Here is a 21119-nt window from a genome sequence, read left to right as displayed (position 1 = left end):
ACCCCTGGAACAGCCTGGGACAGGGGAGGAAGAGGCCCGTGGAGACTGTCACATCGGGGGCGGATTTGTGCCACAGCTGGGCGCTCAGGGGCGGGAGACCGCCGCTGGAGCGCAAAACCTGCCAAATAAAGTGGTGGACGGTGGTCGTGATGATGGCCGTACACACCGGATACGTGACCCAGGGAACAAGGAAACCGCTCTTGCTGAGCTCTTGAGTACTGCAGCCACTTGGGCATGCAGCGCAATTAAATGCAAAAGGTAACAAAAAGATGGAGATCTGCTTACCAGCTCCAGAGCAGCGGGTTTTGTTGTCCCTGGGTCGCCCATCTCAAGGGCGCTTTGAAGCCTTTCACGGGTTCTGGGCGGCCGCGAGATGGGTAGCGTCTACTTCCTGCGGTGGGCTCCACGCCAGGGCCGGGCTGAAGGGGCGGGCTGCGGCGGAGCCGGTGCAGTCACCGCAGGGGGACGCCCTTGGCGATGAGTAGACGGGGTGCGGGATCTTGAGCCGCGCCAGGGCAGGATATGCCGGCTAGCATCCATCTACTGCTCTACCATCGAAAACTGCTGGGCAAAGTCCTCAATGGTGTCGCCGAATAGGCCCGCCTGGGAAATGGGGGCAGCAAGAAATCGTGTCTTGTCGGCCTCACCCATCTCGACCAGGTTGAGCAAAAGGTGGCACTCCTGGACCACTAGTGTGGCCATCGTCCGCCTGAGAGACCGCGCCGTGACCTCCGTCGCTCGGAGAGCGAGGTCGGTTGCAGAGTGCAGTTTCTGAATCAATCCCGGGGTGGAACTACCCTCGTGCAGTTCCTTTAGCACCTTGGCGGACTTTCAGGAGAGCCATGGCGTGCAAAGCGGAGGCGGCTTGTTCAGCAGCACCGTAAGCCTTGGCCGTCAGAGACGACGTAAACCTACAGGCCTTGGATGGGGGCTTTGGGCACCCGCGCCAGGTGGCGGCGCTCTGCGGGCATAGGTACACCACGAGTGCCTTTCTCCACCAGAGGATTGCCGAATAGCCCTTGGCCGCCCCACCATCGAGGGTAGTGAGGGCAGGGAAGCTGAAAAGATCAGGACCGGGCAGTAAAAAGTGTCTCCTGCGACCTTGTAGGCTCTTCATGCACTTCCGGGAAGAAAGGAACGGGGGCGGGGCGTGGCTTTGAGCGGCGCCGCGAGCCCAGGAACCAATCACCAAGCTGCGAGGGTTCAGGGAAGAGCAGTGAAATCCACTCAAACCGACGCTCGCGGCTGCCCGGGAAAGCATGTCGTCATCTCCACGTCAGCCTGTGACTGGGCAATTGACCCCGAATGGAGGAGCCCAGTTGAGGCTTCCGACTGGACGAGCCCGCTCTCCGATGCTGCGCTCGAGAGCTCATCACTTTCACGGGCTCCGAATAAGAGGTCGAACTCGCCGTGTGACGAGCCGGCGGACTCACCCGGAAGCCCGATCGGGGCAGACGAACGTGCTGGTGAATGGGAGGTCCGCGGGGGGATACCCGGCGGAGGCGGTCCCATTGGGGTCCCCAAATCGCCCCCAGTGCTAGCCACGCTGGCCTCAAACCTGTGGGTAAAAGGACCGAGGCGGGAGCCTCTGGGGTGGCTCGCTTTCTTACGAAGGTGAGCCGCGACCGCAACGTTGCCATGGACATATTCTTGCAATGAGAACATGACCATCCACGAATGCTGTCTCCACGTGAGCAGTGCCCAGACACGAAAGACAGTGATCGTGACCGTTAGAAGGCGAGTGATAACGAGCACAACCAGGAATAACACACAATCGGAAAAGCATCTTTAAAAAGACGCGTCTTTAAAAAGACGTTCCGTGTGTGCGCTCTTTTAGAGAAATATATACTTTTAGAGGAGAAAAATGCTCTTTCAGAAAATATACTCTCTAGTTTTTCTGCCGAAGCACCCAGGGACGTTCTCTGCAGTGCACTAGTGCAGAGGGGGGAAGAAGCCGCTGATATTCACCGTCAAATCCAGCAGAGGTGAATGAACAGTAGTATTCAGCTCAATGAGCATGACCGTTCGGCTCCAAAAAAAAAATCTGAATAAGTGGTGGCACACCAGCTCCTTTTATACCCGTATGTCCGGGGGAGTGGCATGCAAATACCACTCACCAATTTTCATTGGCCTTTTATCAAAGACCAGAGGTGTCTCGGGCTCCCAAGAGTGACCCCTAGTATCACTATATCGACACCAACGTCAAGTGAGTGACAGATATGGAACTACACACACACACACACACACACACACACACACACACACACTATAAACACATGTACATGTACGCATTTAATATTGGAATGGTTCTGTTATTTGGATTTAAATTTGGAACTGTGTAGTTGGAATGCATTGAAAATGTGAAAAACCTGGTTCCTTTACACATCTCTCCTCCCATAGTTCACAGCTGCAATATTATTTACATGTTCCGTGAGCTTTTGAGCTTAGAAGAAAAAAGAGAGGGAATGAACTCTACAGTGAACTCCACCACACCTGAAGCATTCACAAACATCATCATTGGTCTAAATGACAGTCTGGATATTTGTTTGTACAGCATCAGTTTCCTATTTGGTCTATACACTCTTATGTTTCATGGCTCATCATGGAAGTGGAGTTGCATCAGAGTTCTTTAACCTCAATCTCTCTGTTTGTGAGATTGGTAACTAAATACAGTAGTTTGATATATGTACTGTCAATTTGTTTTTCAGGTTTCAAGATATTAGCACTGTCTTTCTTTGGACTTGGCATTACCGGTCATCCTATGTTTCAGTGGCTGATTTGTGTTGAGCATTAACTGGCAGTGGTTCATCCTGTAACCTTTCTGAATTTCAAACCTGTCAGATATAGAGTGATCTGTTCCACTGTGGCTTGGATAATTTGTCTAGGATCCTGTTTGCATTGCATGTTTATTTTTGTCTCACTCAGCATTAATGCACACATATTCTTTATATGCACCGCACTGGCAAACTCTCCTGCCTTTGAATGGAGCATTTATAAATTGCTGTTTTAATTTGTAATTCTTTTTTTTTATTATTTATTTATTTATTTTTTTTTACCTGAATAGTCTTTTTTCTTTATTTTAGGGTTTATAATACTATAACTTACAATAATGAACATTAGTGCATAACATTGCTGATTAATTATTTACATAACTGTAATGCAAAATAAATGCAAAGACATCATTTTAGCAGTATGAGCAGACACGGCTCGTCTATATGGGGCAGAGCCCCACCTAAATATTTGTCCACTTGAAAACAGACCCATACTATAAACTGCCAATCATTTAATTTGTTTGCCCATAAATGTGTTCAAAATGCTGACATTTGTATTTAAAAGCAGGCATAGTATATGAATATGACATTGTTTTTATTCCATCCTTTCACAAACAGTAGCCTTTGAGCTGTGATAGGAGACAGGGTCCCATTCTTCATTAGACCTACAATGGGGTTTGTTCATCTAAGATAATTGTTAGATCATATTTTACCTCATATCTGTCATAGCAATTGGACTTTGGAAAATTAAATACGTTCGTTTGTGATCAGAGTTTGTGCGATTTTTTAAAAAAAACATTTTTTTTATGAAAGTTCAGATCCAACAACAGCAGCTGCGGGTCAGTTGAGCAGACTCAATAATAATGATGGTGATCCGTAAAATATCATGATTTATGTCAAATCCTGAATTTTTCCTGATCCATCAATCCAGATGGAAATTTAAAGAAGTTTTCAATCCCACAAACAATATTTTTGGGGCACTTTCAGCTCAATTTGTGCGTAGCGCCCATTGAATGCAGCGCTTTTCTAGCTATCAAAAACACCTGAAAGAGGCGGGGCAGTGCATTTGTTTGTATCTTCAACTATAAAACTTCAAACTGAATTGAATTCAGTGGTCAGTGTACCCAGGTTAACAGCATAAAACAAAATATAGACACTTGCACAAAACTAAAACATGTTAATAATCTAAAATAAACATAAAACAATTATCAAAAAGGATGGAGCAAATAACAAATAATGTAAATCAGATAAATTTCAAAATTGTACCCAGTCTCTTTAAAAAATGCAGGGTAAAAGTTGTGTGATTAACCAATCACGAAAAAGCACACAGAAAGGTGGAGACTTTGAGCTGTCACTGAAGCTTTTGATGAGAGAAAAAAAAGTTTTAGTTCAGAAATGGACAAACATTTGAGACAAAGTTGTTTATTTAATTTGGTAACGTCGATGAACGTTGTATATTTTACCTTATGAGTGAAATTAATAACACAAAGACAATGAAGTTGGTGGAGTTCGCTTAGGACTTATCTGCATACTGTACGTATTCCTGCCATGGATCCAAGATGGCGAGCCACCCAGAGCAAACTACAGCATACAATAGTGACTGGAAGGACACTTATTTCATCTGATTACTTTCTACAAATGAAGATTAGTTTGTTTCCTCGATGATGAGGGAAATTTTGCTTTCAATCTGTTTCATGGTTGGATTGAACTTCTAGTGTTGAGACATTTAAGGATGCACTCAGTGATGTTTTTCACACTGTAATGTTTTTCCTCATTGAAAAAAGTTTAACACCCTGTCTACATCGGTCATTTGTTCACGTCAACGCTTCCAGTGTAGACAGTATCAATGGCCTTTCACATCGCATACATTTTGTGTTCGTCTGAGCTCGTTTTCCATTGTTTTTCATGTTAACATGCACTAGATGGATGTCTTTGACCATTGCGGCGTCTCGCCACATCTGCGTTCTGTTACATGCGTGCCGCTGCATCTAGCTTTTATTTATTTTTTTTGGCGTAATAACGTGTTCTGTTTGAACGGCCCTCAAGCTGTTGCATCTGGTGTTGATAAGGTGTTAAACAAATGAAAAGTGCTTTTAAAGTTTTTTTTCAAAATATGTACAACGGTTGCATACCAGCTCCTTTTATACCCGTATGTCCCGGGGAGTGGCATGCAAATACCACTCGCCAGTTTTCATTGGCCTTTTATCAAAGACCAGAGGTGTCTTGGGCTCATAAAAGTGACCTCTTGTGTCACTACATCGAAGCAACGTCGAGTGAGTGACAGATAGGGAACCCATTTTACCTGATGGTTTGTGATTATTTTTATTTATTTTATTCTCCATAGGACAGAGTTGCATTATTTACATGTTTGTGAGCCTCTAGGCTGTGAAGACAAACAAAGAAGGAATGAATAATCCTACAGTGAACCTCACCACACCTGAAGCATTCACAAACTCCACAAGTAGTTCTATTGGGATAATCTCCAGCACTGAGATTTTTGTGTTCATCAATTTCCTGTTTGGTCTTCCTGCAAACTACTATGTTATATGGTTCATCATCACAGGAACAGGTCTTCAACCTCAATCTATCTGTTTGTGAGATTTTTAACTGTCTGAATAGTTTCTTGTCTGTAATGTATTTTTATTTTATTTATTTATTTATTTTTTTGCTTGTTTTCTGGTCTCAATGATTTAATATGCTTCATTTGGGGACTAGCCATCACTGGTCATCCTCTGTTTCAGTGTCTGATCTGTGTTCAGCATTACCTGGCAGTGGTTCATCCTGTAACATTTCTGAAATTCAAACCTCTCAGATATAAAGTGATGTGCTCCACTGCTGCCTGGATCATTAGTTCTGGCACCTGTTTGTTCAGTTGCATAGTATAATGCCACAAAACAGTACTCGATGCAGTTTCTAATATTCCCCGCTGTTCAGTTGTTTTGCCTTTCGGCTGTTCTCAGATCTCTGAAGCAGTCAGTCAGGAAGCAGTCAGGACCAGGAGAGAGAGAGAGAGAGAGAGAGAGAGAGAGAGAGAGAGGAGGAAAACAACACGAAGAAAAGAGCGCTTTATCTCATTCTAATAATTACTGTGAGTGTGGTTGTCATATATGTACTGTTTACAGTGTCAGGGTTGTTTTACATTCTAACACAACAGTATATTACAGATTTGTTGTTGTTGTTGGATTTATTTGTTTTGTTCTGGATGATGATGTATGCCTACAACCTGTTCTTTATCTTCAGTGGGCTGGAAAACTTTTATTGCAGTTGTTCACCATAAAACCTGATAATGTGATATTTTTTATTTTTTTGTTCTGTGTATTATATCTTCCCATTATTTAAAAAAAAAATAATAAAATAAAAGTTTTGTAAGATGCATTTGTCTGTTCCATTGTTTACTCAGTTAAGATGATCTGTCTTTCATAACCGTAGTTTTATTTTAAATATTTGCATATATGGTGTTTTATATGACATATATCTATGACGTACATATGAAGCCAAGCACATATAACCTTGTGTCTGTTTTGTTGTCAGTCTACAAAACACAGCTCGGAGATTCACAGTATATACTGTACAACCAGAGACACTAGGCATTCACTCCTCAGGTGACAAACTTTTTATCAATTTTCTTGTTCTCCCCTCAATAATATGCAAAAATGTTGCTACAATTATTAGGTACTGTAAAAGGCTAGTAAGTTAAATGGGGCTCTTTTTGTTTTATGGAACAGAGAACACTACTTTGAATGAGTCAATAGAATCATTTCATGTTCATTTCAAGTTGTTTATCATTGTAATGCAATTCTATTGTGGGTAATTTGGATATTGTGCAGATATTGTGTTTTTTTTTTTTTTTTAAATGAATACACCTGTATATGTAAGTCATTTCATGTTGGCATGGTCTATTTTTGAGCTGTTGTTGAGCTGTGTTGAAATACAGGACTCATTGTCTTGCTTGATTCACTCAGTACCAACATTTTTACTTTTATCTTCCCATAGATTGTTGTAATGTTATTAATAGTTTGTGAGTTTCTGAGCTAAGAAGACAGACACAGAGGAAATGAATAACACTATGGTGAACTTTACCACACCTGAAGAATCCATGGACTCCACAACTTTTTCCATCGGGCAAATGGACAGTCTGAAAATGTGTATCTTCATCATCATTTTCCTGTTTAGTCTTCCTTCAAACTCCTATATTGTATGGCTCATCGTCACAGGAAGAGAAAGTGGAGTTGCATCAGGATTCTTCAATCTCAATCTCTCTGTTTGTGAGATTGGTTGCTGCCTGAGTGCTTTTTTCTATCTACTGTCAAATTTGTTTTTAAGTCTCAAGGCAATAACAAATTTTTTACAAGGACTATCCATCACTGGTCGTCCTCTGTTTCAGTGTCTGATCTTTGTTGAGCGTTACCTGGCAGTGGTTCATCCTGTAACCTTTCTACAGTTCAAACCCCTAAGATATAAAGTGATCTGTTCCACTCCAGCCTGGATCATTACTCTTGGATCATGTTTGGTCTGCTTGTATTGTGCAGTTTCATTGAACACTAAAATGTATACATGGTTCTACTTGCTGCAGTTCCTTCTCTACCTCTCCATTCAGTTGTTTTGCCTTTTGGCTGTTCTCAGAGCTCTAAAGCAGTCACGACCAGGAGAGAGGGAGAGAAAGAGAGAGGAGGAAAACCAGATGAAGAGAAGAGCGTTTTATCTCATTCTAATAACTACTGTGAACATCGTTATCCTATACATCCCATCTACATTCATAGGATTCGTAACCATTCTGACAGAATTGAATATCGATGCACTTCGGTTTACTGCTTTGATTTGTTATGGTCTGAGTAGTTTTGTGCAGCCTTTTCTTTATCTACACCGTGAAATTGGAAAATTCTCCTGCCTCCATTTTTTTTTTTTACCATAAAATCTGCTATTGTAACATTTAACTAAAACGTAATTTACTTGGTGATAACTTGTATGAATGGATGTGAAAATTTAAAACTGATTTTGCTTTCCCTTCTGTTATCTCTGTTTATTTAGAGAGGTCAACCACATGTGTGTTTAATAGGTGTAGCAAAATAAATAGTGGATAAATAATTATTTGATGCAATATATATATATATATATATATATATATATATATATATATATATATTTATTTATTATATTTTTTTATTTTACAATAAAATGTTTTCTTTCAAGCTATTCAAATGTTTTATATACTGTATGTAAAGACTTGCTGTAAAATTGAAATACTATGAATTAACAGAATCATGTAATTTTCTAAGTCATTCATATTAGATTGCAATTTTTAGTAAATCTACACACACACACACACATATAAACACATGTACATGTACACATTTAATATTGGAATGGTTCTGTTATTTGGATTTAAATTTGGAACTGTGTAGTTGGAAAGCATTGAAAATGTGAAAAACCTGGTTCCTTTACACATCTCTCCTCCCATAGTTCACAGCTGCAATATTATTTACATGTTCCGTGAGCTTTTGAGCTTAGAAGAAAAAAGAGAGGGAATGAACTCTACAGTGAACTCCACCACACCTGAAGCATTCACAAACATCATCATTGGTCTAAATGACAGTCTGGATATTTGTTTGTACAGCATCAGTTTCCTATTTGGTCTATACACTCTTATGTTGCATGGCTCATCATCAGAGGAAAGGGAAATGGAGTTGCATCGGAGTTCTTTAACCTCAATCTCTCTTTTGTGAGATTGGTAACTAAATACAGTAGTTTGATATATGTACTGTCAATTTGTTTTTCAGGTTTCAAGATATTAGCACTGTCTTTCTTTGGACTTGGCATTGCCGGTCATCCTATGTTTCAGTTCTATGTTGCATTGCATGTTTATTTTTGTCTCACTCAGCATTAATGCACACATATTCTTTATATGCACCGCATTGGCAAACTCTCCTGCCTTTGAATGGAGCACTTATAAATTGCTGTTTTAATTTGTAATTCTTTTTTTTATTTTTTTTTACCTGAATAGTCTTTTTTCTTTATTTTAGGGTTTATAATACTATAACTTACAATAATGAACATTAGTGCATAACATTGCTGATTAATTATTTACATAACTGTAATGCAAAATAAATGCAAAGACATCATTTTAGCAGTATGAGCAGACACGGCTCATCTATATGGGGCAGAGCCCCACCTAAATGTTTGTCCACTTGAAAACAGACCCATACTATAAACTGCCAATCATTTAATTTGTTTGCCCATAAATGTGTTCAAAATGCTGACATTTGTATTTAAAAGCAGGCATAGTATATGAATATGACATTGTTTTTATTCCATCCTTTCACAAACAGTAGCCTTTGAGCTGTGATGGGAGACAGGGTCCCATTCTTCATTAGACCTACAATGGGGTTTGTTCATCTAAGATAATTGTTAGGTCATATTTTACCTCATATCTGTCACAGCAATTGGACTTTGGAAAATTAAATACATTCGTTTGTGATCAGAGTTTGTGCGATTTTTAAAAAAAAAGTTTTTTTATGAAAGTTCAGATTCAACAACAGCAGCTGCGGGTCAATTGAGCAGACTCAATAATAATGATGGTGATCCGTAAAATATCATGATTTATGTCAAATCCTGAATTTTTCCTGATCCATCAATCCAGATGGAAATTTAAAGAAGTTTTCAATCCCACAAACAATATTTTTGGGGCACTTTCAGCTCAATTTGTGCGTAGCGCCCATTGAATGCAGCGCTTTTCTAGCTATCAAAAACACCTGAAAGAGGCGGGGCAGTGCATTTGTTTGTATCTTCAACTATAAAACTTCAAACTGAATTGAATTCAGTGGTCAGTGTACCCAGGTTAACAGCATAAAACAAAATATAGACACTTGCACAAAACTAAAACATGTTAATAATCTAAAATAAACATAAAACAATTATCAAAAAGGATGGAGCAAATAACAAATAATGTAAATCAGATAAATTTCAAAATTGTACCCAGTCTCTTTAAAAAATGCAGGGTAAAAGTTGTGTGATTAACCAATCACGAAAAAGCACACAGAAAGGTGGAGACTTTGAGCTGTCACTGAAGTTTTTGATGAGAGAAAAAAAAAGTTTTAGTTCAGAAATGGACAAACATTTGAGACAAAGTTGTTTATTTAATTTGGTAACGTCGATGAACGTTGTATATTTTACCTTATGAGTGAAATTAATAACACAAAGACAATGAAGTTGGTGGAGTTCGCTTAGGACTTATCTGCATACTGTACGTATTCCTGCCATGGATCCAAGATGGCGAGCCACCCAGAGCAAACTACAGCATACAATAGTGACTGGTAGGACACTTATTTCATCTGATTACTTTCTACAAATGAAGATTAGTTTGTTTCCTCGATGATGAGGGAAATTTTGCTTTCAATCTGTTTCATGGTTGGATTGAACTTCTAGTGTTGAGACATTTTGAGGATGCACTCAGTGATGTTTTTCACACAGTAATGTTTTTCCTCATTAAAAAAAGTTTAACACCCTGTCAACATCGGTCATTTGTTCACGTCAACGCTTCCAGTGTAGACAGTATCAATGGCCTTTCACATCGCACACATTTTGTGCTCGTCTGAGCTCGTTTTCCATTGTTTTTCATGTTAACATGCACTAGATGGATGTCTTTGACCATTGCGGCGTCTCGCAACATCTGCGTTCTGTTACATGCGCGCCGCTGCATCTAGCTTTTATTTATTTTTTTTGGCGTAATAACGTGTTCTGTTTGAACGGCCCTCAAGCTGTTGCATCTGGTGTTGATAAGGTGTTAAACAAATGAAAAGTGCTTTTAAAGTTTTTTTTTCAAACGATGTACAACGGTTGCATACCAGCTCCTTTTATACCCGTATGTCCCGGGGAGTGGCATGCAAATACCACTCGCCAATTTTCATTGGCCTTTTATCAAAGACCAGAGGTGGCTCACAATAGTGACCTCTTGTGTCACTACATCGAAGCAACGTCGAGTGAGTGACAGATAGGGAACCCATTTTACCTGATGGTTTGTGATTATTTTTATTTATTTTATTCTCCATAGGACAGAGTTGCATTATTTACATGTTTGTGAGCCTCTAGGCTGTGAAGACATACAAAGAAGGAATGAATAATTCTATAGTGAACCTCACCACACCTGAAGCATTCACAAACTCCACAAGTAGTTCTGTTGGGATAATCTCCAGCACTGAGATTTTTGTGTTCATCAATTTCCTGTTTGGTCTTCCTGCAAACTACTATGTTATATGGTTCATCATCACAGGAACAGGTCTTCAACCTCAATCTATCTGTTTGTGAGATTTTTAACTGTCTGAGTAGTTTCTTGTCTGTAATGTATTTTTATTTTATTTGTTTATTTTTTTTTTTGCTTGTTTTCTGGTCTCAATGATTTAATATGCTTCATTTGGGGACTAGCCATCACTGGTCATCCTCTGTTTCAGTGTCTGATCTGTGTTCAGCATTACCTGGCAGTGGTTCATCCTGTAACATTTCTGAAATTCAAACCTCTCAGATATAAAGTGATGTGCTCCACTGCTGCCTGGATCATTAGTTCTGGCACCTGTTTGTTCAGTTGCATAGTATAATGTCACAAAACAGTACTCGATGCAGTTTGTAATATTCCCCGCTGTTCAGTTGTTTTGCCTTTCGGCTGTTCTCAGATCTCTGAAGCAGTCAGTCAGGAAGCAGTCAGGACCAGGAGAGAGAGCGAGAGAGAGAGAGAGAGAGAGAGAGAGAGAGGAGGAAAACAACATGAAGAAAAGAGCGCTTTATCTCATTCTAATAATTACTGTGAGTGTGGTTGTCATATATGTACTGTTTACAGTGTCAGGGTTGTTTTACATTCTAACACAACAGTATATTACAGATTTGTTGTTGTTGTTGGATTTATTTGTTTCGTTCTGGATGATGATGTATGCCAACAACCTGTTCTTTATCTTCAGTGGGCTGGAAAACTTTTCTTGCAGTTTTTCACCATAAAACCTGCCAATATGATATTTTTTATTTTCTTGTTCTGTGTATTATATCTTCCCATTATTTAAATAAAAAAAAAAAAGTTTTGTAAGATGCATTTGTCTGTTCCATTGTTTACTCAGTTAAGATGATCTGTCTTTCATAACGGTATTTTTATTTTAAATATTTGCATATGTGGTGTTTTATATGACATATATCTATGACGTACATATGAAGCCAAGCACATATAACCTTGTGTCTGTTTTGTTGTCAGTCTACAAAACACAGCTCGGAGATTCACAGTATATACTGTACAACCAGAGACACTAGGCATTCACTCCTCAGGTGACAAACTTTTTATCAATTTTCTTGTTCTCCCCTCAATAATATGCAAAAATGTTGCTACAATTATTAGGTACTGTAAAAGGCTAGTAAGTTAAATGGGGCTCTTTTTGTTTTATGGAATAGAGAACACTACTTTGAATGAGTCAATAGAATCATTTCATGTTCATTTCAAGTTGTTTATCATTGTAATGCAATTCTATTGTGGGTAATTTGGATATTGTGCAGATATTGTGTTTTTTTTTTTTAAATGAATACACCTGTATATGTAAGTCATTTCATGTTGGCATGGTCTATTTTTGAGCTGTTGTTGAGCTGTGTTGAAATACAGGACTCATTGTCTTGCTTGATTCACTCAGTACCTACATTTTTACTTTTATCTTCCCATAGATTGTTGTAACGTTATTAATAGTTTGTGAGTTTCTGAGCTAAGAAGACAGACACAGAGGAAATGAATAACACTATGGTGAACTTTACCACACCTGAAGAATCCATGGACTCCACAACTTTTTCCATCGGGCAAATGGACAGTCTGAAAATGTGTATCTTCATCATCATTTTCCTGTTTGGTCTTCCTTCAAACTCCTATATTATATGGCTCATCGTCACAGGAAGAGAAAGTGGAGTTGCATCAGGATTCTTCAACCTCATTCTCTCTGTTTGTGAGATTGGTTGCTGCCTGAGTGCTTTTTTCTATCTGCTGTCAAATTTGTTTTTAAGTCTCAAGGCAATAACATATTTTTTACAAGGACTATCCATCACTGGTCGTCCTCTGTTTCAGTGTCTGATCTTTGTTGAGCGTTACCTGGCAGTGGTTCATCCTGTAACCTTTCTACAGTTCAAACCCCTAAGATATAAAGTGATCTGTTCCACTCCAGCCTGGATCATTACTCTTGGATCATGTTTGGTCTGCTTGTATTGTGCAGTTTCATTGAACACTAAAATGTATACATGGTTCTACTTGTTGCAGTTCCTTCTCTACCTCTCCATTCAGTTGTTTTGCCTTTTGGCTGTTCTCAGAGCTCTGAAGCAGTCACGACCAGGAGAGAGGGAGAGAAAGAGAGAGGAGGAAAACCAGATGAAGAGAAGAGCATTTTATCTCATTCTAATAACTACTGTGAACATCATTATCCTATACATCCCATTTACATTGGTAGGATTCGTAACCATTCTGACAGAATTGAATATCGATGCACTTTGGTTTACTGCTTTGATTTGTTTTTCTCTGAGTAGTTTTGTGCAGCCTTTTCTTTATCTACACCGGGAAATTGGAAAATTCTCCTGCCTCTTTTTTTTTACCATAAAATCTGCTATTGTAACATTTAACTAAAACGTAATTTACATGGTGATAATTTGTATGAGTGGATGTGAAAATTTAAAACTGATTTTGCTTTCCCTTCTGTTATCTCTGTTTATTTAGAGAGGTCAATCACATGTGTGTTTAATAGGTGTAGCAAAATAAATAGTGGATAAATAGTTATTTGATTCAATATATATATATATATATATATATATATATATATATATATATATATATATATATAATTTTTTTAAATTTGACAATAAAATATTTTCTTTCAAACTATTCAAATGTTGGAACTTTCTAAACCTTATACATTTGACACTCATGTTGTTTAGGAAGACTGGACATGCACTGTTTAGATGAATGAAAGTACGCATGAATGAGTGAATGAATGAATGAACGTTACACTTTTATAGCACTTTTCTGACACTACATTCAAAACGCTTTACATAGTAAACAGGGGAATCTCCTCAACCACCACCAGTGTACAGCATCCACCTGAATGATGCGACGGCAGCCATAGTACGCCAGTATAATCACCACACACCACCAGTTGATGGAGAGGAGAGAGTAGCGTGATATAGCCATTTCATGGATGGGGATTATTAGGAGGCCATGAAGGGCCAATGGGGGGAATTTGGCCAGGACTAAGGGGTTACACCCCTATTCTTTATGAGAAGTGCTCTGGAATTTTTAATGACCACGGAGTGTCAGGAAATGAAAATGTCTTATTTAAAGATTTTACTGACGATTATGTAATCCTAAAACAAGAAGTATGTAGAACACAATTTAAAGGGCTTCCACTAATTATGACATTGATTTTATTCCGTGCATCATATGCCTCAAAATGTGCATTAATATAAAGTATTGTGACCATTTGACTTAAAATTTTCCACAGAACTAAAATGCATTTGTTGTGTTCCAATGTTTACTCAGAAAAGACTGTTTGTCTTTCAGAAACTTTATTAAAATAACTTTAATATTTGCAGATTTGGTGTTTTAAATGATAGCACATTTGATTAACACATATATCTTCATGACGGCGTTGAAGTCAGTCTCCAGAACACAGCAGATACATTTATAGACATCTAGAGAGACTAGTCATTTGCTCTTTAGGTGACAAACTCATTTATTTTATTTATTTATTTTTGTTCATTTTCTTGTATTTCAGAATCAGAATGAGCTTTATTGCCAAGTATGCTTACACATACAAGGGATTTGTCTTGGTGATAGGAGCTTCCAGTACACAACAATACAAAAACAGCAACAAGACTTTTAAAAAATAATTAAAATTGAATAAAAAAATAGATCAATATTGAAAAGAAAAAAGTATATATAGAATACACAATAGACTAATACACACACACACACACACACACACACACACACACACACACACACATACATAAATACACACATACGTAGTGCAAATCTAAATCGGTTATGTACAGTGCAAGGGAATGTAATGGCAGAAGAGGTAGGATGTGTTGGATAATATAAAAAGACTAAGCTGTGTATTGCACATTGCTATTGCTCAAAGGGGCAGTTTTAACTGTTCATGAGATGGATAGCCTGGGGGAAAAAACTGTTCCTGTGCCTGACGGTTCTGGTGCTCAGAGCTCTGAAGTGTTGGCCAGAAGGCAACAGTTCAAAAAGGTAGTGGGCAGGGTGAGTGGGGTCCAGAGTGATTTTTCCAGCCTTTTTCCTCACTCTGGAAGTGTATAGTTCTTGAAGGGAGGGCAAGGGGCAACCAATAACCCTCTCAGCAGTCCGAACTTTCCACTGATTTGCTGCAATTATTAGGTATGGTACAAGGCCTATGAGCATGTTAGATCTATTAGCTATAAAGTAAAATGGGAATAAGCACTATCTGTTTTATGTAACTGATGTAACTAATTATGTGACATCTATATAAAGGACATATGATTGAAATTGATTCAATGTTTTATATACTGTATGTAAAGACTGGCTGTAAAATTTAAATACTATGAATTAACAGAATCATGTAATGTTCCAAGTCATTCATATTGGATTGCAATTTTTAGTAAATCGTCATGGTTACTGGTGTAACCTCTGTTCCCTGATGGAGGGAACGAGACGTTGGTGTCGATGTAGTGACACTAGGGGTCACTCTTGGGAGCCCGAGACACCTCTGGTCTTTGATAAAAGGCCAATGAAAATTAGCGAGTGGTATTTGTATGCCACTCCCCCGGACATACGGGTATAAAAGGAGCTGGTATGCAACCACTCATTCAGGTTTTAGGAGCCGATATAAGGTCTGGCCATTTCAGCGGGTAGTTCAACGTTGTGGCAGGAGGGACCAACGTCTCGTTCCCTCCATCAGGGAACGGAGGTTACACCAGTAACCATGACATTCCCTATCTGTCACTCACTCAACGTTGGTGTCGATGTAGTGACACTAGGGATCCCTATACAAAACGCCACAAGGCTGAACTGTGTTACGTGAACTGGCGGTGTGTGGTGGGCAGACTTGCTGTGTGCCTCATAGCCAGCACACCAGGTCGACACGTAACCTCCCCCAACACAGTTATGAGTGTCGAACGGCCCTTTTTGGGGACAAGTCGACTACCCAAAGATAGAGACAGGCTTAACCCAGTCGTGGCCTCTTTTCCCCTTCTCTTTTTCCACTCCCTAAAAAAGAAGGGGGATTATCCTACTGGGCCGCCAGGTCTAGTTGGGGGGTGTCCCTCCCAAGGGGAAGACACCGCGGAGACCACAACTCGCCCAAAGAGAGGGAGGGGGATATTTAAGTGGAAAAATATGTCACACGGTCTTTCCAACAATGTGGAGAGCCTTCAAGGTAGATCCTGCCCAATGGGGAAGGGTTACTACAAACATGGAGACTGGGGCAGAGGGGCTCTGCCCAAGGAAGACGCAGTTTGCCAGCAGGGAAACGAACTAGCGGAGGATATAGATGGCATGGGGTTTAGCCTTACAGGGAACCACCACATGCGGAGCACCTACCCCAGAACAGGGCTCTTAGTTAGCATGTGTACTGGGCCGGAAGTGAGTCTCTCCGAAAACTCGACTGCCACAGGGCTCGGAGGAAGTCAACCAGGGAACAAATTTTGTGAACACTACTGGGAATTAATGGCGCACGTCTTCAGCTCAAAAGGTGGTGGAATGCGCTATGTGCAAGCGATACACCCGGCCGGCTATCCGGGGCTTATCCGCTTGTATTACGTGCCACTACCTGGGATGAAACCAGTTCCACCCGGAGGTTGTAGAACCTTGCAAAGGTGTTGGGTGTTGCCCAGCCTGCTGCTCTGCAAATGTCTGTTAGAGAGGCACCTCTGGCCAGGGCCCAAGAAGCCGCTACACCACGGGTAGAATAGCCCTACCGGGGGCGGCATGTTTTGGGCAAGATATGCCATCATGAGGGCATCAATGAGCCAGTGGGTGATCCTCTTCTTGGAGACAGCGCTTCCTTTCCGCTGTGCACTAAAGCAGACAAAGAGCTGCTCAGAGATTCTAAAGCTTTGCGTGCAATCCAAATAGATGCGTAAAGCACGCACCAGACACAGTGACGACAGGGCTGGGTCTGCCTCCTCCTGGGGCAGCGCTTGCAAGTTCACCACCTAGTTCCTAAAGGGGTGGTGGGAACCTTGGGCACATAGCCCAGTCAGGGTCTCAGGATCACGTGAGAGTAACCTGGACTGAACTCCAGGCACGTTTCGCTGACAGAGAACGCTTGCAGGTCACCTACCCTCTTGATGGAAGTGAGCACAGTCAGGAGGGCAGTCTTCAAGGAGAGTGCCTTAAGCTCAGCTGACTGCAAAGGCTCAAAGGGGACTCTCTGTAGACCCTGAAGAACTACAGAGGTCCGATGAGGGAACGAGGCACGGTGTGGAGGGATTCAGCCTCCTGGTGCCTCATAGGAACCTGATGATCAGGTCGTGCTTCCCTAAGGACTTACCGTCGACTGCTACGGCAGCAATGTACACCTTCAAGGTGGAAGATAACAGCCTCCCTTCCAACCTCTCTTGCAGGAAGGAAAGCACTGATCCGACTGCGCATCTCTGGGGGTCTTCCCGACGGGAAGAACACCACTTAGTGAACAGACACCACTTAAAGGCATACAGGCGCCTCGTAGAGGGGGCCCTAACCTGAGTGATCGTATCTACCACCGCAGGTGGGAGACAACTTAGGTCTTCTGCGTCCCATCCAGGGGCTAAACATGGAGATTCCAGAGGTCTAGGGCACGGGTGCCAGATGGTGCCCCTTCCCTGTGCCCATTCCTCAGGGGAATTTGCCAGGGGGGAGCTGTTGCGAGGAGCGTGAAGTCCGAGCACCACGTCTGGGTGGGCCAGTAGGGTGCTACCAGGACAACCTGCTCCTCGTCCTCCCTAACCTTGCACAGGGTCTGTGCAAGCAGGCTCACTGGGGGAAATGCATATTTGCGAATGCCAGGGGGCCAGCTGTGTGCCAGCGCGTCTATGCCGAGGGGGGCCTCGGTCAGAGGCCAGCGGCTGCGTGCCCATTGCAAACAGCGCCCCAGCCCGTTTTGTAGGCATCTGTCGTGACCACAACGCGCCTGGGGACCAGTTCTAGAGGAACACCTGCCTGTAGGAACGAGAGGTCGGTCCAAGGGCTGAAAAGACGGTGACAGACCAACATAATGGCCACACGGTGTGTCCTGTGGCGCCATGGCTGTCTCGGGACTCGAGTCTGGAGCCAGTGCTGAAGCGGCCTCATATGCATCAACCCGAGCGGGGTGGCAACCGCTGAGGATGCCATATGCCCCAGGAGCCTCTGAAGAAGTTTCAGTGGAACCGCTGTTCCCTGTTTGAACGCCTTCAAACAGGCCAGCACCGACTGGGCGCGCTCGTTCGTAAGGCGCGCCGTCAAGGAGACTGAGTCCAACTCCAAACTGAGAAAAGAGATGCTCTGAACCAGGAGGAGCTTGCTCTTTTCCCAGTTGACACAAAGCCCTAGTCGGCTGAGGTGTGAGAGCACCAGGTCCCTGTGTGCGCACAACACATCTCGAGAGTGAGCTAGGATTAACCAGTCGCAAATGCCCACCTCCCTTAACAGGGCAAGGGCAGCCTCTGCGACCTTCGTAAAAGACGTGAGGGGACAGGGACAGGCCGAAAGGGAGGACTTTGTACTGATACGCCTGACCCTCAAACGCGAACCGCAGGAAGGGTCTGTGTTAAGGAAGGATCGAGGCATGGAAGTACGCATCATTCAGGTCTACCGCCATGAACCAATCTTGATACCGGACGCTCGCCAGAATGCGTTTTTGCGTCAGCATCTTGAATGGGAGTCTGTGTAAAGCCTAGTTCAGAACGCACAGGTTCAAGATTGGCCTCAACCCACCGCCTTTTTTTGGTACGATGAAGTAGGGGCTGAAAAACTCCATCTCGGCTGGAGGGACAGGTTCTATCGCGCCCTTCCGTAGGAGGGTAGCTATCTCCACGCAAGGTAGCAGTGTTTTCATCTTTCACCAAGGTGAAGTGAATCGCGCAGCCGAGTCGGACGGTCCGGACCAGCCCTCGTAACGGATTGGAAAGCGCAAGCCATGCATCCAAGTTCCACGCAAGCGGGACCAAAGGGACAATGTCATCGGGCGTACCGGCAGGTGTGGCCTCGCGGTGGGGCGGAGCTCGAGGTGCTACACCACGTCGTGGCCATGCTGAGTCTAAGGACATCGAAGCACTTACCTGGCTCCTTGTGACCACCCCTGGAACAGCCTGGGACAGGGGAGGAAGAGGCCCGTGGAGACTGTCACATCGGGGGCGGATTTGTGCCACAGCTGGGCGCTCAGAGGCGGGAGACCGCCGCTGGAGCGCAAAACCTGCCAAATAAAGTGGTGGACGGTGGTCGTGATGACGGCCGTACACACCGGATACGTGACCCAGGGAACAAGGAAACCACTCTTGCTGAGCTCTTGAGTACTGCAGCCACTTGGGCATGCAGCACAATTAAATGCAAAAGGTAACAAAAAGATGGAGATCTGCTTACCAGCTCCAGAGCAGTGGGTTTTGTTGTCCCTGGGTCGCCCATCTCAAGGGCGCTTTGAAGCCTTTCACGGGTTCTGGGCGGCCGCGAGATGGGTAGCGTCTACTTCCTGCGGTGGGCTCCACGCCAGGGCCGGGCTGAAGGGGTGGGCTGCGGCGGAGCCGGTGCAGTCACCGCAGGGGGACGCCCTTGGCGATGAGTAGACGGGGTGCGGGATCTTGAGCCGCGCCGGGGCAGAATATGCCGGCTAGCATCCATCTACTGCTCTACCATCGAAAACTGCTGGGCAAAGTCCTCAATGGTGTCGCCGAATAGGCCCGCCTGGGAAATGGGGGCAGCAAGAAATCGTGTCTTGTCGGCCTCACCCATCTCGACCAGGTTGAGCAAAAGGTGGCACTCCTGGAGAGACCGCGCCGTGACCTCCGTCACTCGGAGAGCGAGGTCGGTTGCAGAGTGCAGTTTCTGAATCAATCCCGGGGCGGAACTACCCTCGTGCAGTTCCTTTAGCACCTTGGTGGACTTTCAGGAGAGCCATGGCGTGCAGAGTGGAGGCGGCTTGTCCAGCAGCACCGTAAGCCTTGGCCGTCAGAGACGACGTAAACCTACAGGCCTTGGATGGGGGCTTTGGGCACACACGCCAGGTGGCGGCGCTTTGCGGGCATAGGTACACCACGAGTGCCTTTCTCCACCAGAGGATTGCCGAATAGCCCTTGGCCGCCCCACCATCGAGGGTAGTGAGGGCAGGGAAGCTGAAAAGATCAGGACCGGGCAGTAAAAAGTGTCTCCTGCGACCTTGTAGGCTCGTCATGCACTTCCGGGAAGAAAGGAACGGGGGCGGAGCATGGCTTTGAGCGGCGCCGCGAGACCAGGAACCAATCACCGAGCTGCGAGAGTTCAGGGAAGAGCAGTGAAATCCACTCAAACCGACGCTCGCGGCTGCCCGGGAAAGCATGTCGTCATCTCCACGTCAGCCTGTGACTGGGCCTGTGACGAGCCCGCTCTCCGATGCTGCGCTCGAGAGCTCATCACTTTCATGGGCTCCGAATAAGAGGTCGAACTCGCCGTGTGACGAGCCGGCGGACACACCCGGAAGCCCGATCGGGGCAGACGAGCGTGCTGGGGAATGGGAGGTCCGCGGGGGGATACCCGGCGGAGGCGGTCCCATTGGGGTCCCCAAATCGTCCCCAGTGCTAGCCACGCTGGCCTCAAACCTGTGGGTAAAAGGACCGAGGCGGGAGCCTCTGGGGTGGCTCGCTTTCTTACGAAGGTGAGCCGCGACCGCAACGTTGCCATGGACATATTCTTGCAATGAGAACATGACCATCCACGAATGCTGTCTCCACGTGAGCAGTGCCCAGACACGAAAGACAGTGATCGTGACCGTTAGAAGGCGAGTGATAACGAGCACAACCAGGAATAACACACAATCGGAAAAGCATCTTTAAAAAGACACGTCTTTAAAAAGACGTTCCGTGTGTGCGCTCTTTTAGAGAAATATATACTTTTAGAGGAGAAAAATGCTCTTTCAGAAAATATACTCTCTAGTTTTTCTGCCGAAGCACCCAGGGGCATTCTCTGCAGTGCACTAGTGCAGAGGGGGGAGAAGCCGCTGAAATGCACCGTCAAATCCAGCAGAGGTGAATGAACAGTAGTATTCAGCTCAATGAGCATGACCGTTCGGCTCCAAAAAAAAAATCTGAATAAGTGGTGGCATACCAGCTCCTTTTATACCCGTATGTCCGGGGGAGTGGCATGCAAATACCACT

The 21119-nt window shown here is 43.4% G+C and overlaps 2 protein-coding genes across 2 annotated transcripts; both read left to right on the top strand.

Annotated features, from left to right (window-relative positions):
* Positions 1-6825: 6825 nt before the first annotated feature.
* LOC127428530 (chemokine XC receptor 1-like) lies at positions 6826-11072 on the top strand. Its single transcript, XM_051676962.1, has 2 exons — positions 6826-7536; positions 10857-11072. Exons 1-2 carry the CDS (start codon positions 6826-6828, stop codon positions 11070-11072), a joined length of 927 nt encoding a protein of 308 aa, XP_051532922.1.
* Positions 11073-12519: 1447 nt separating this feature from the next.
* LOC127428529 (hydroxycarboxylic acid receptor 2-like) lies at positions 12520-13730 on the top strand. Its single transcript, XM_051676960.1, has 2 exons — positions 12520-13221; positions 13707-13730. The coding sequence occupies exons 1-2, from the start codon at positions 12520-12522 to the stop codon at positions 13728-13730; spliced, it is 726 nt and encodes a 241-aa protein (XP_051532920.1).
* The last annotated feature ends 7389 nt before the right edge of the window (positions 13731-21119 follow it).

Source organism: Myxocyprinus asiaticus, chromosome 38 (assembly GCF_019703515.2).
Source record: "Myxocyprinus asiaticus isolate MX2 ecotype Aquarium Trade chromosome 38, UBuf_Myxa_2, whole genome shotgun sequence".
NCBI classification, from domain to species: Eukaryota; Metazoa; Chordata; class Actinopteri; order Cypriniformes; family Catostomidae; genus Myxocyprinus; species Myxocyprinus asiaticus.
This window is presented reverse-complemented; position numbering and strand designations above follow the sequence as displayed.

Excerpts from the sequence above, each read along its gene's own strand:
- LOC127428530 (XM_051676962.1), top strand. The coding sequence starts at position 6,826 with ATGAATAACACTATGGTGAACTTTACCACACCTGAAGAATCCATGGAC. Across the intron at positions 7,537-10,856 it reads CATCTACATTCATAGGATTC|GCTGTGAAGACATACAAAGA; the intron begins GTAACCATTCTG and ends GTGAGCCTCTAG.
- LOC127428529 (XM_051676960.1), top strand. The coding sequence starts at position 12,520 with ATGAATAACACTATGGTGAACTTTACCACACCTGAAGAATCCATGGAC. Across the intron at positions 13,222-13,706 it reads TATACATCCCATTTACATTG|GAAGACTGGACATGCACTGT; the intron begins GTAGGATTCGTA and ends CATGTTGTTTAG.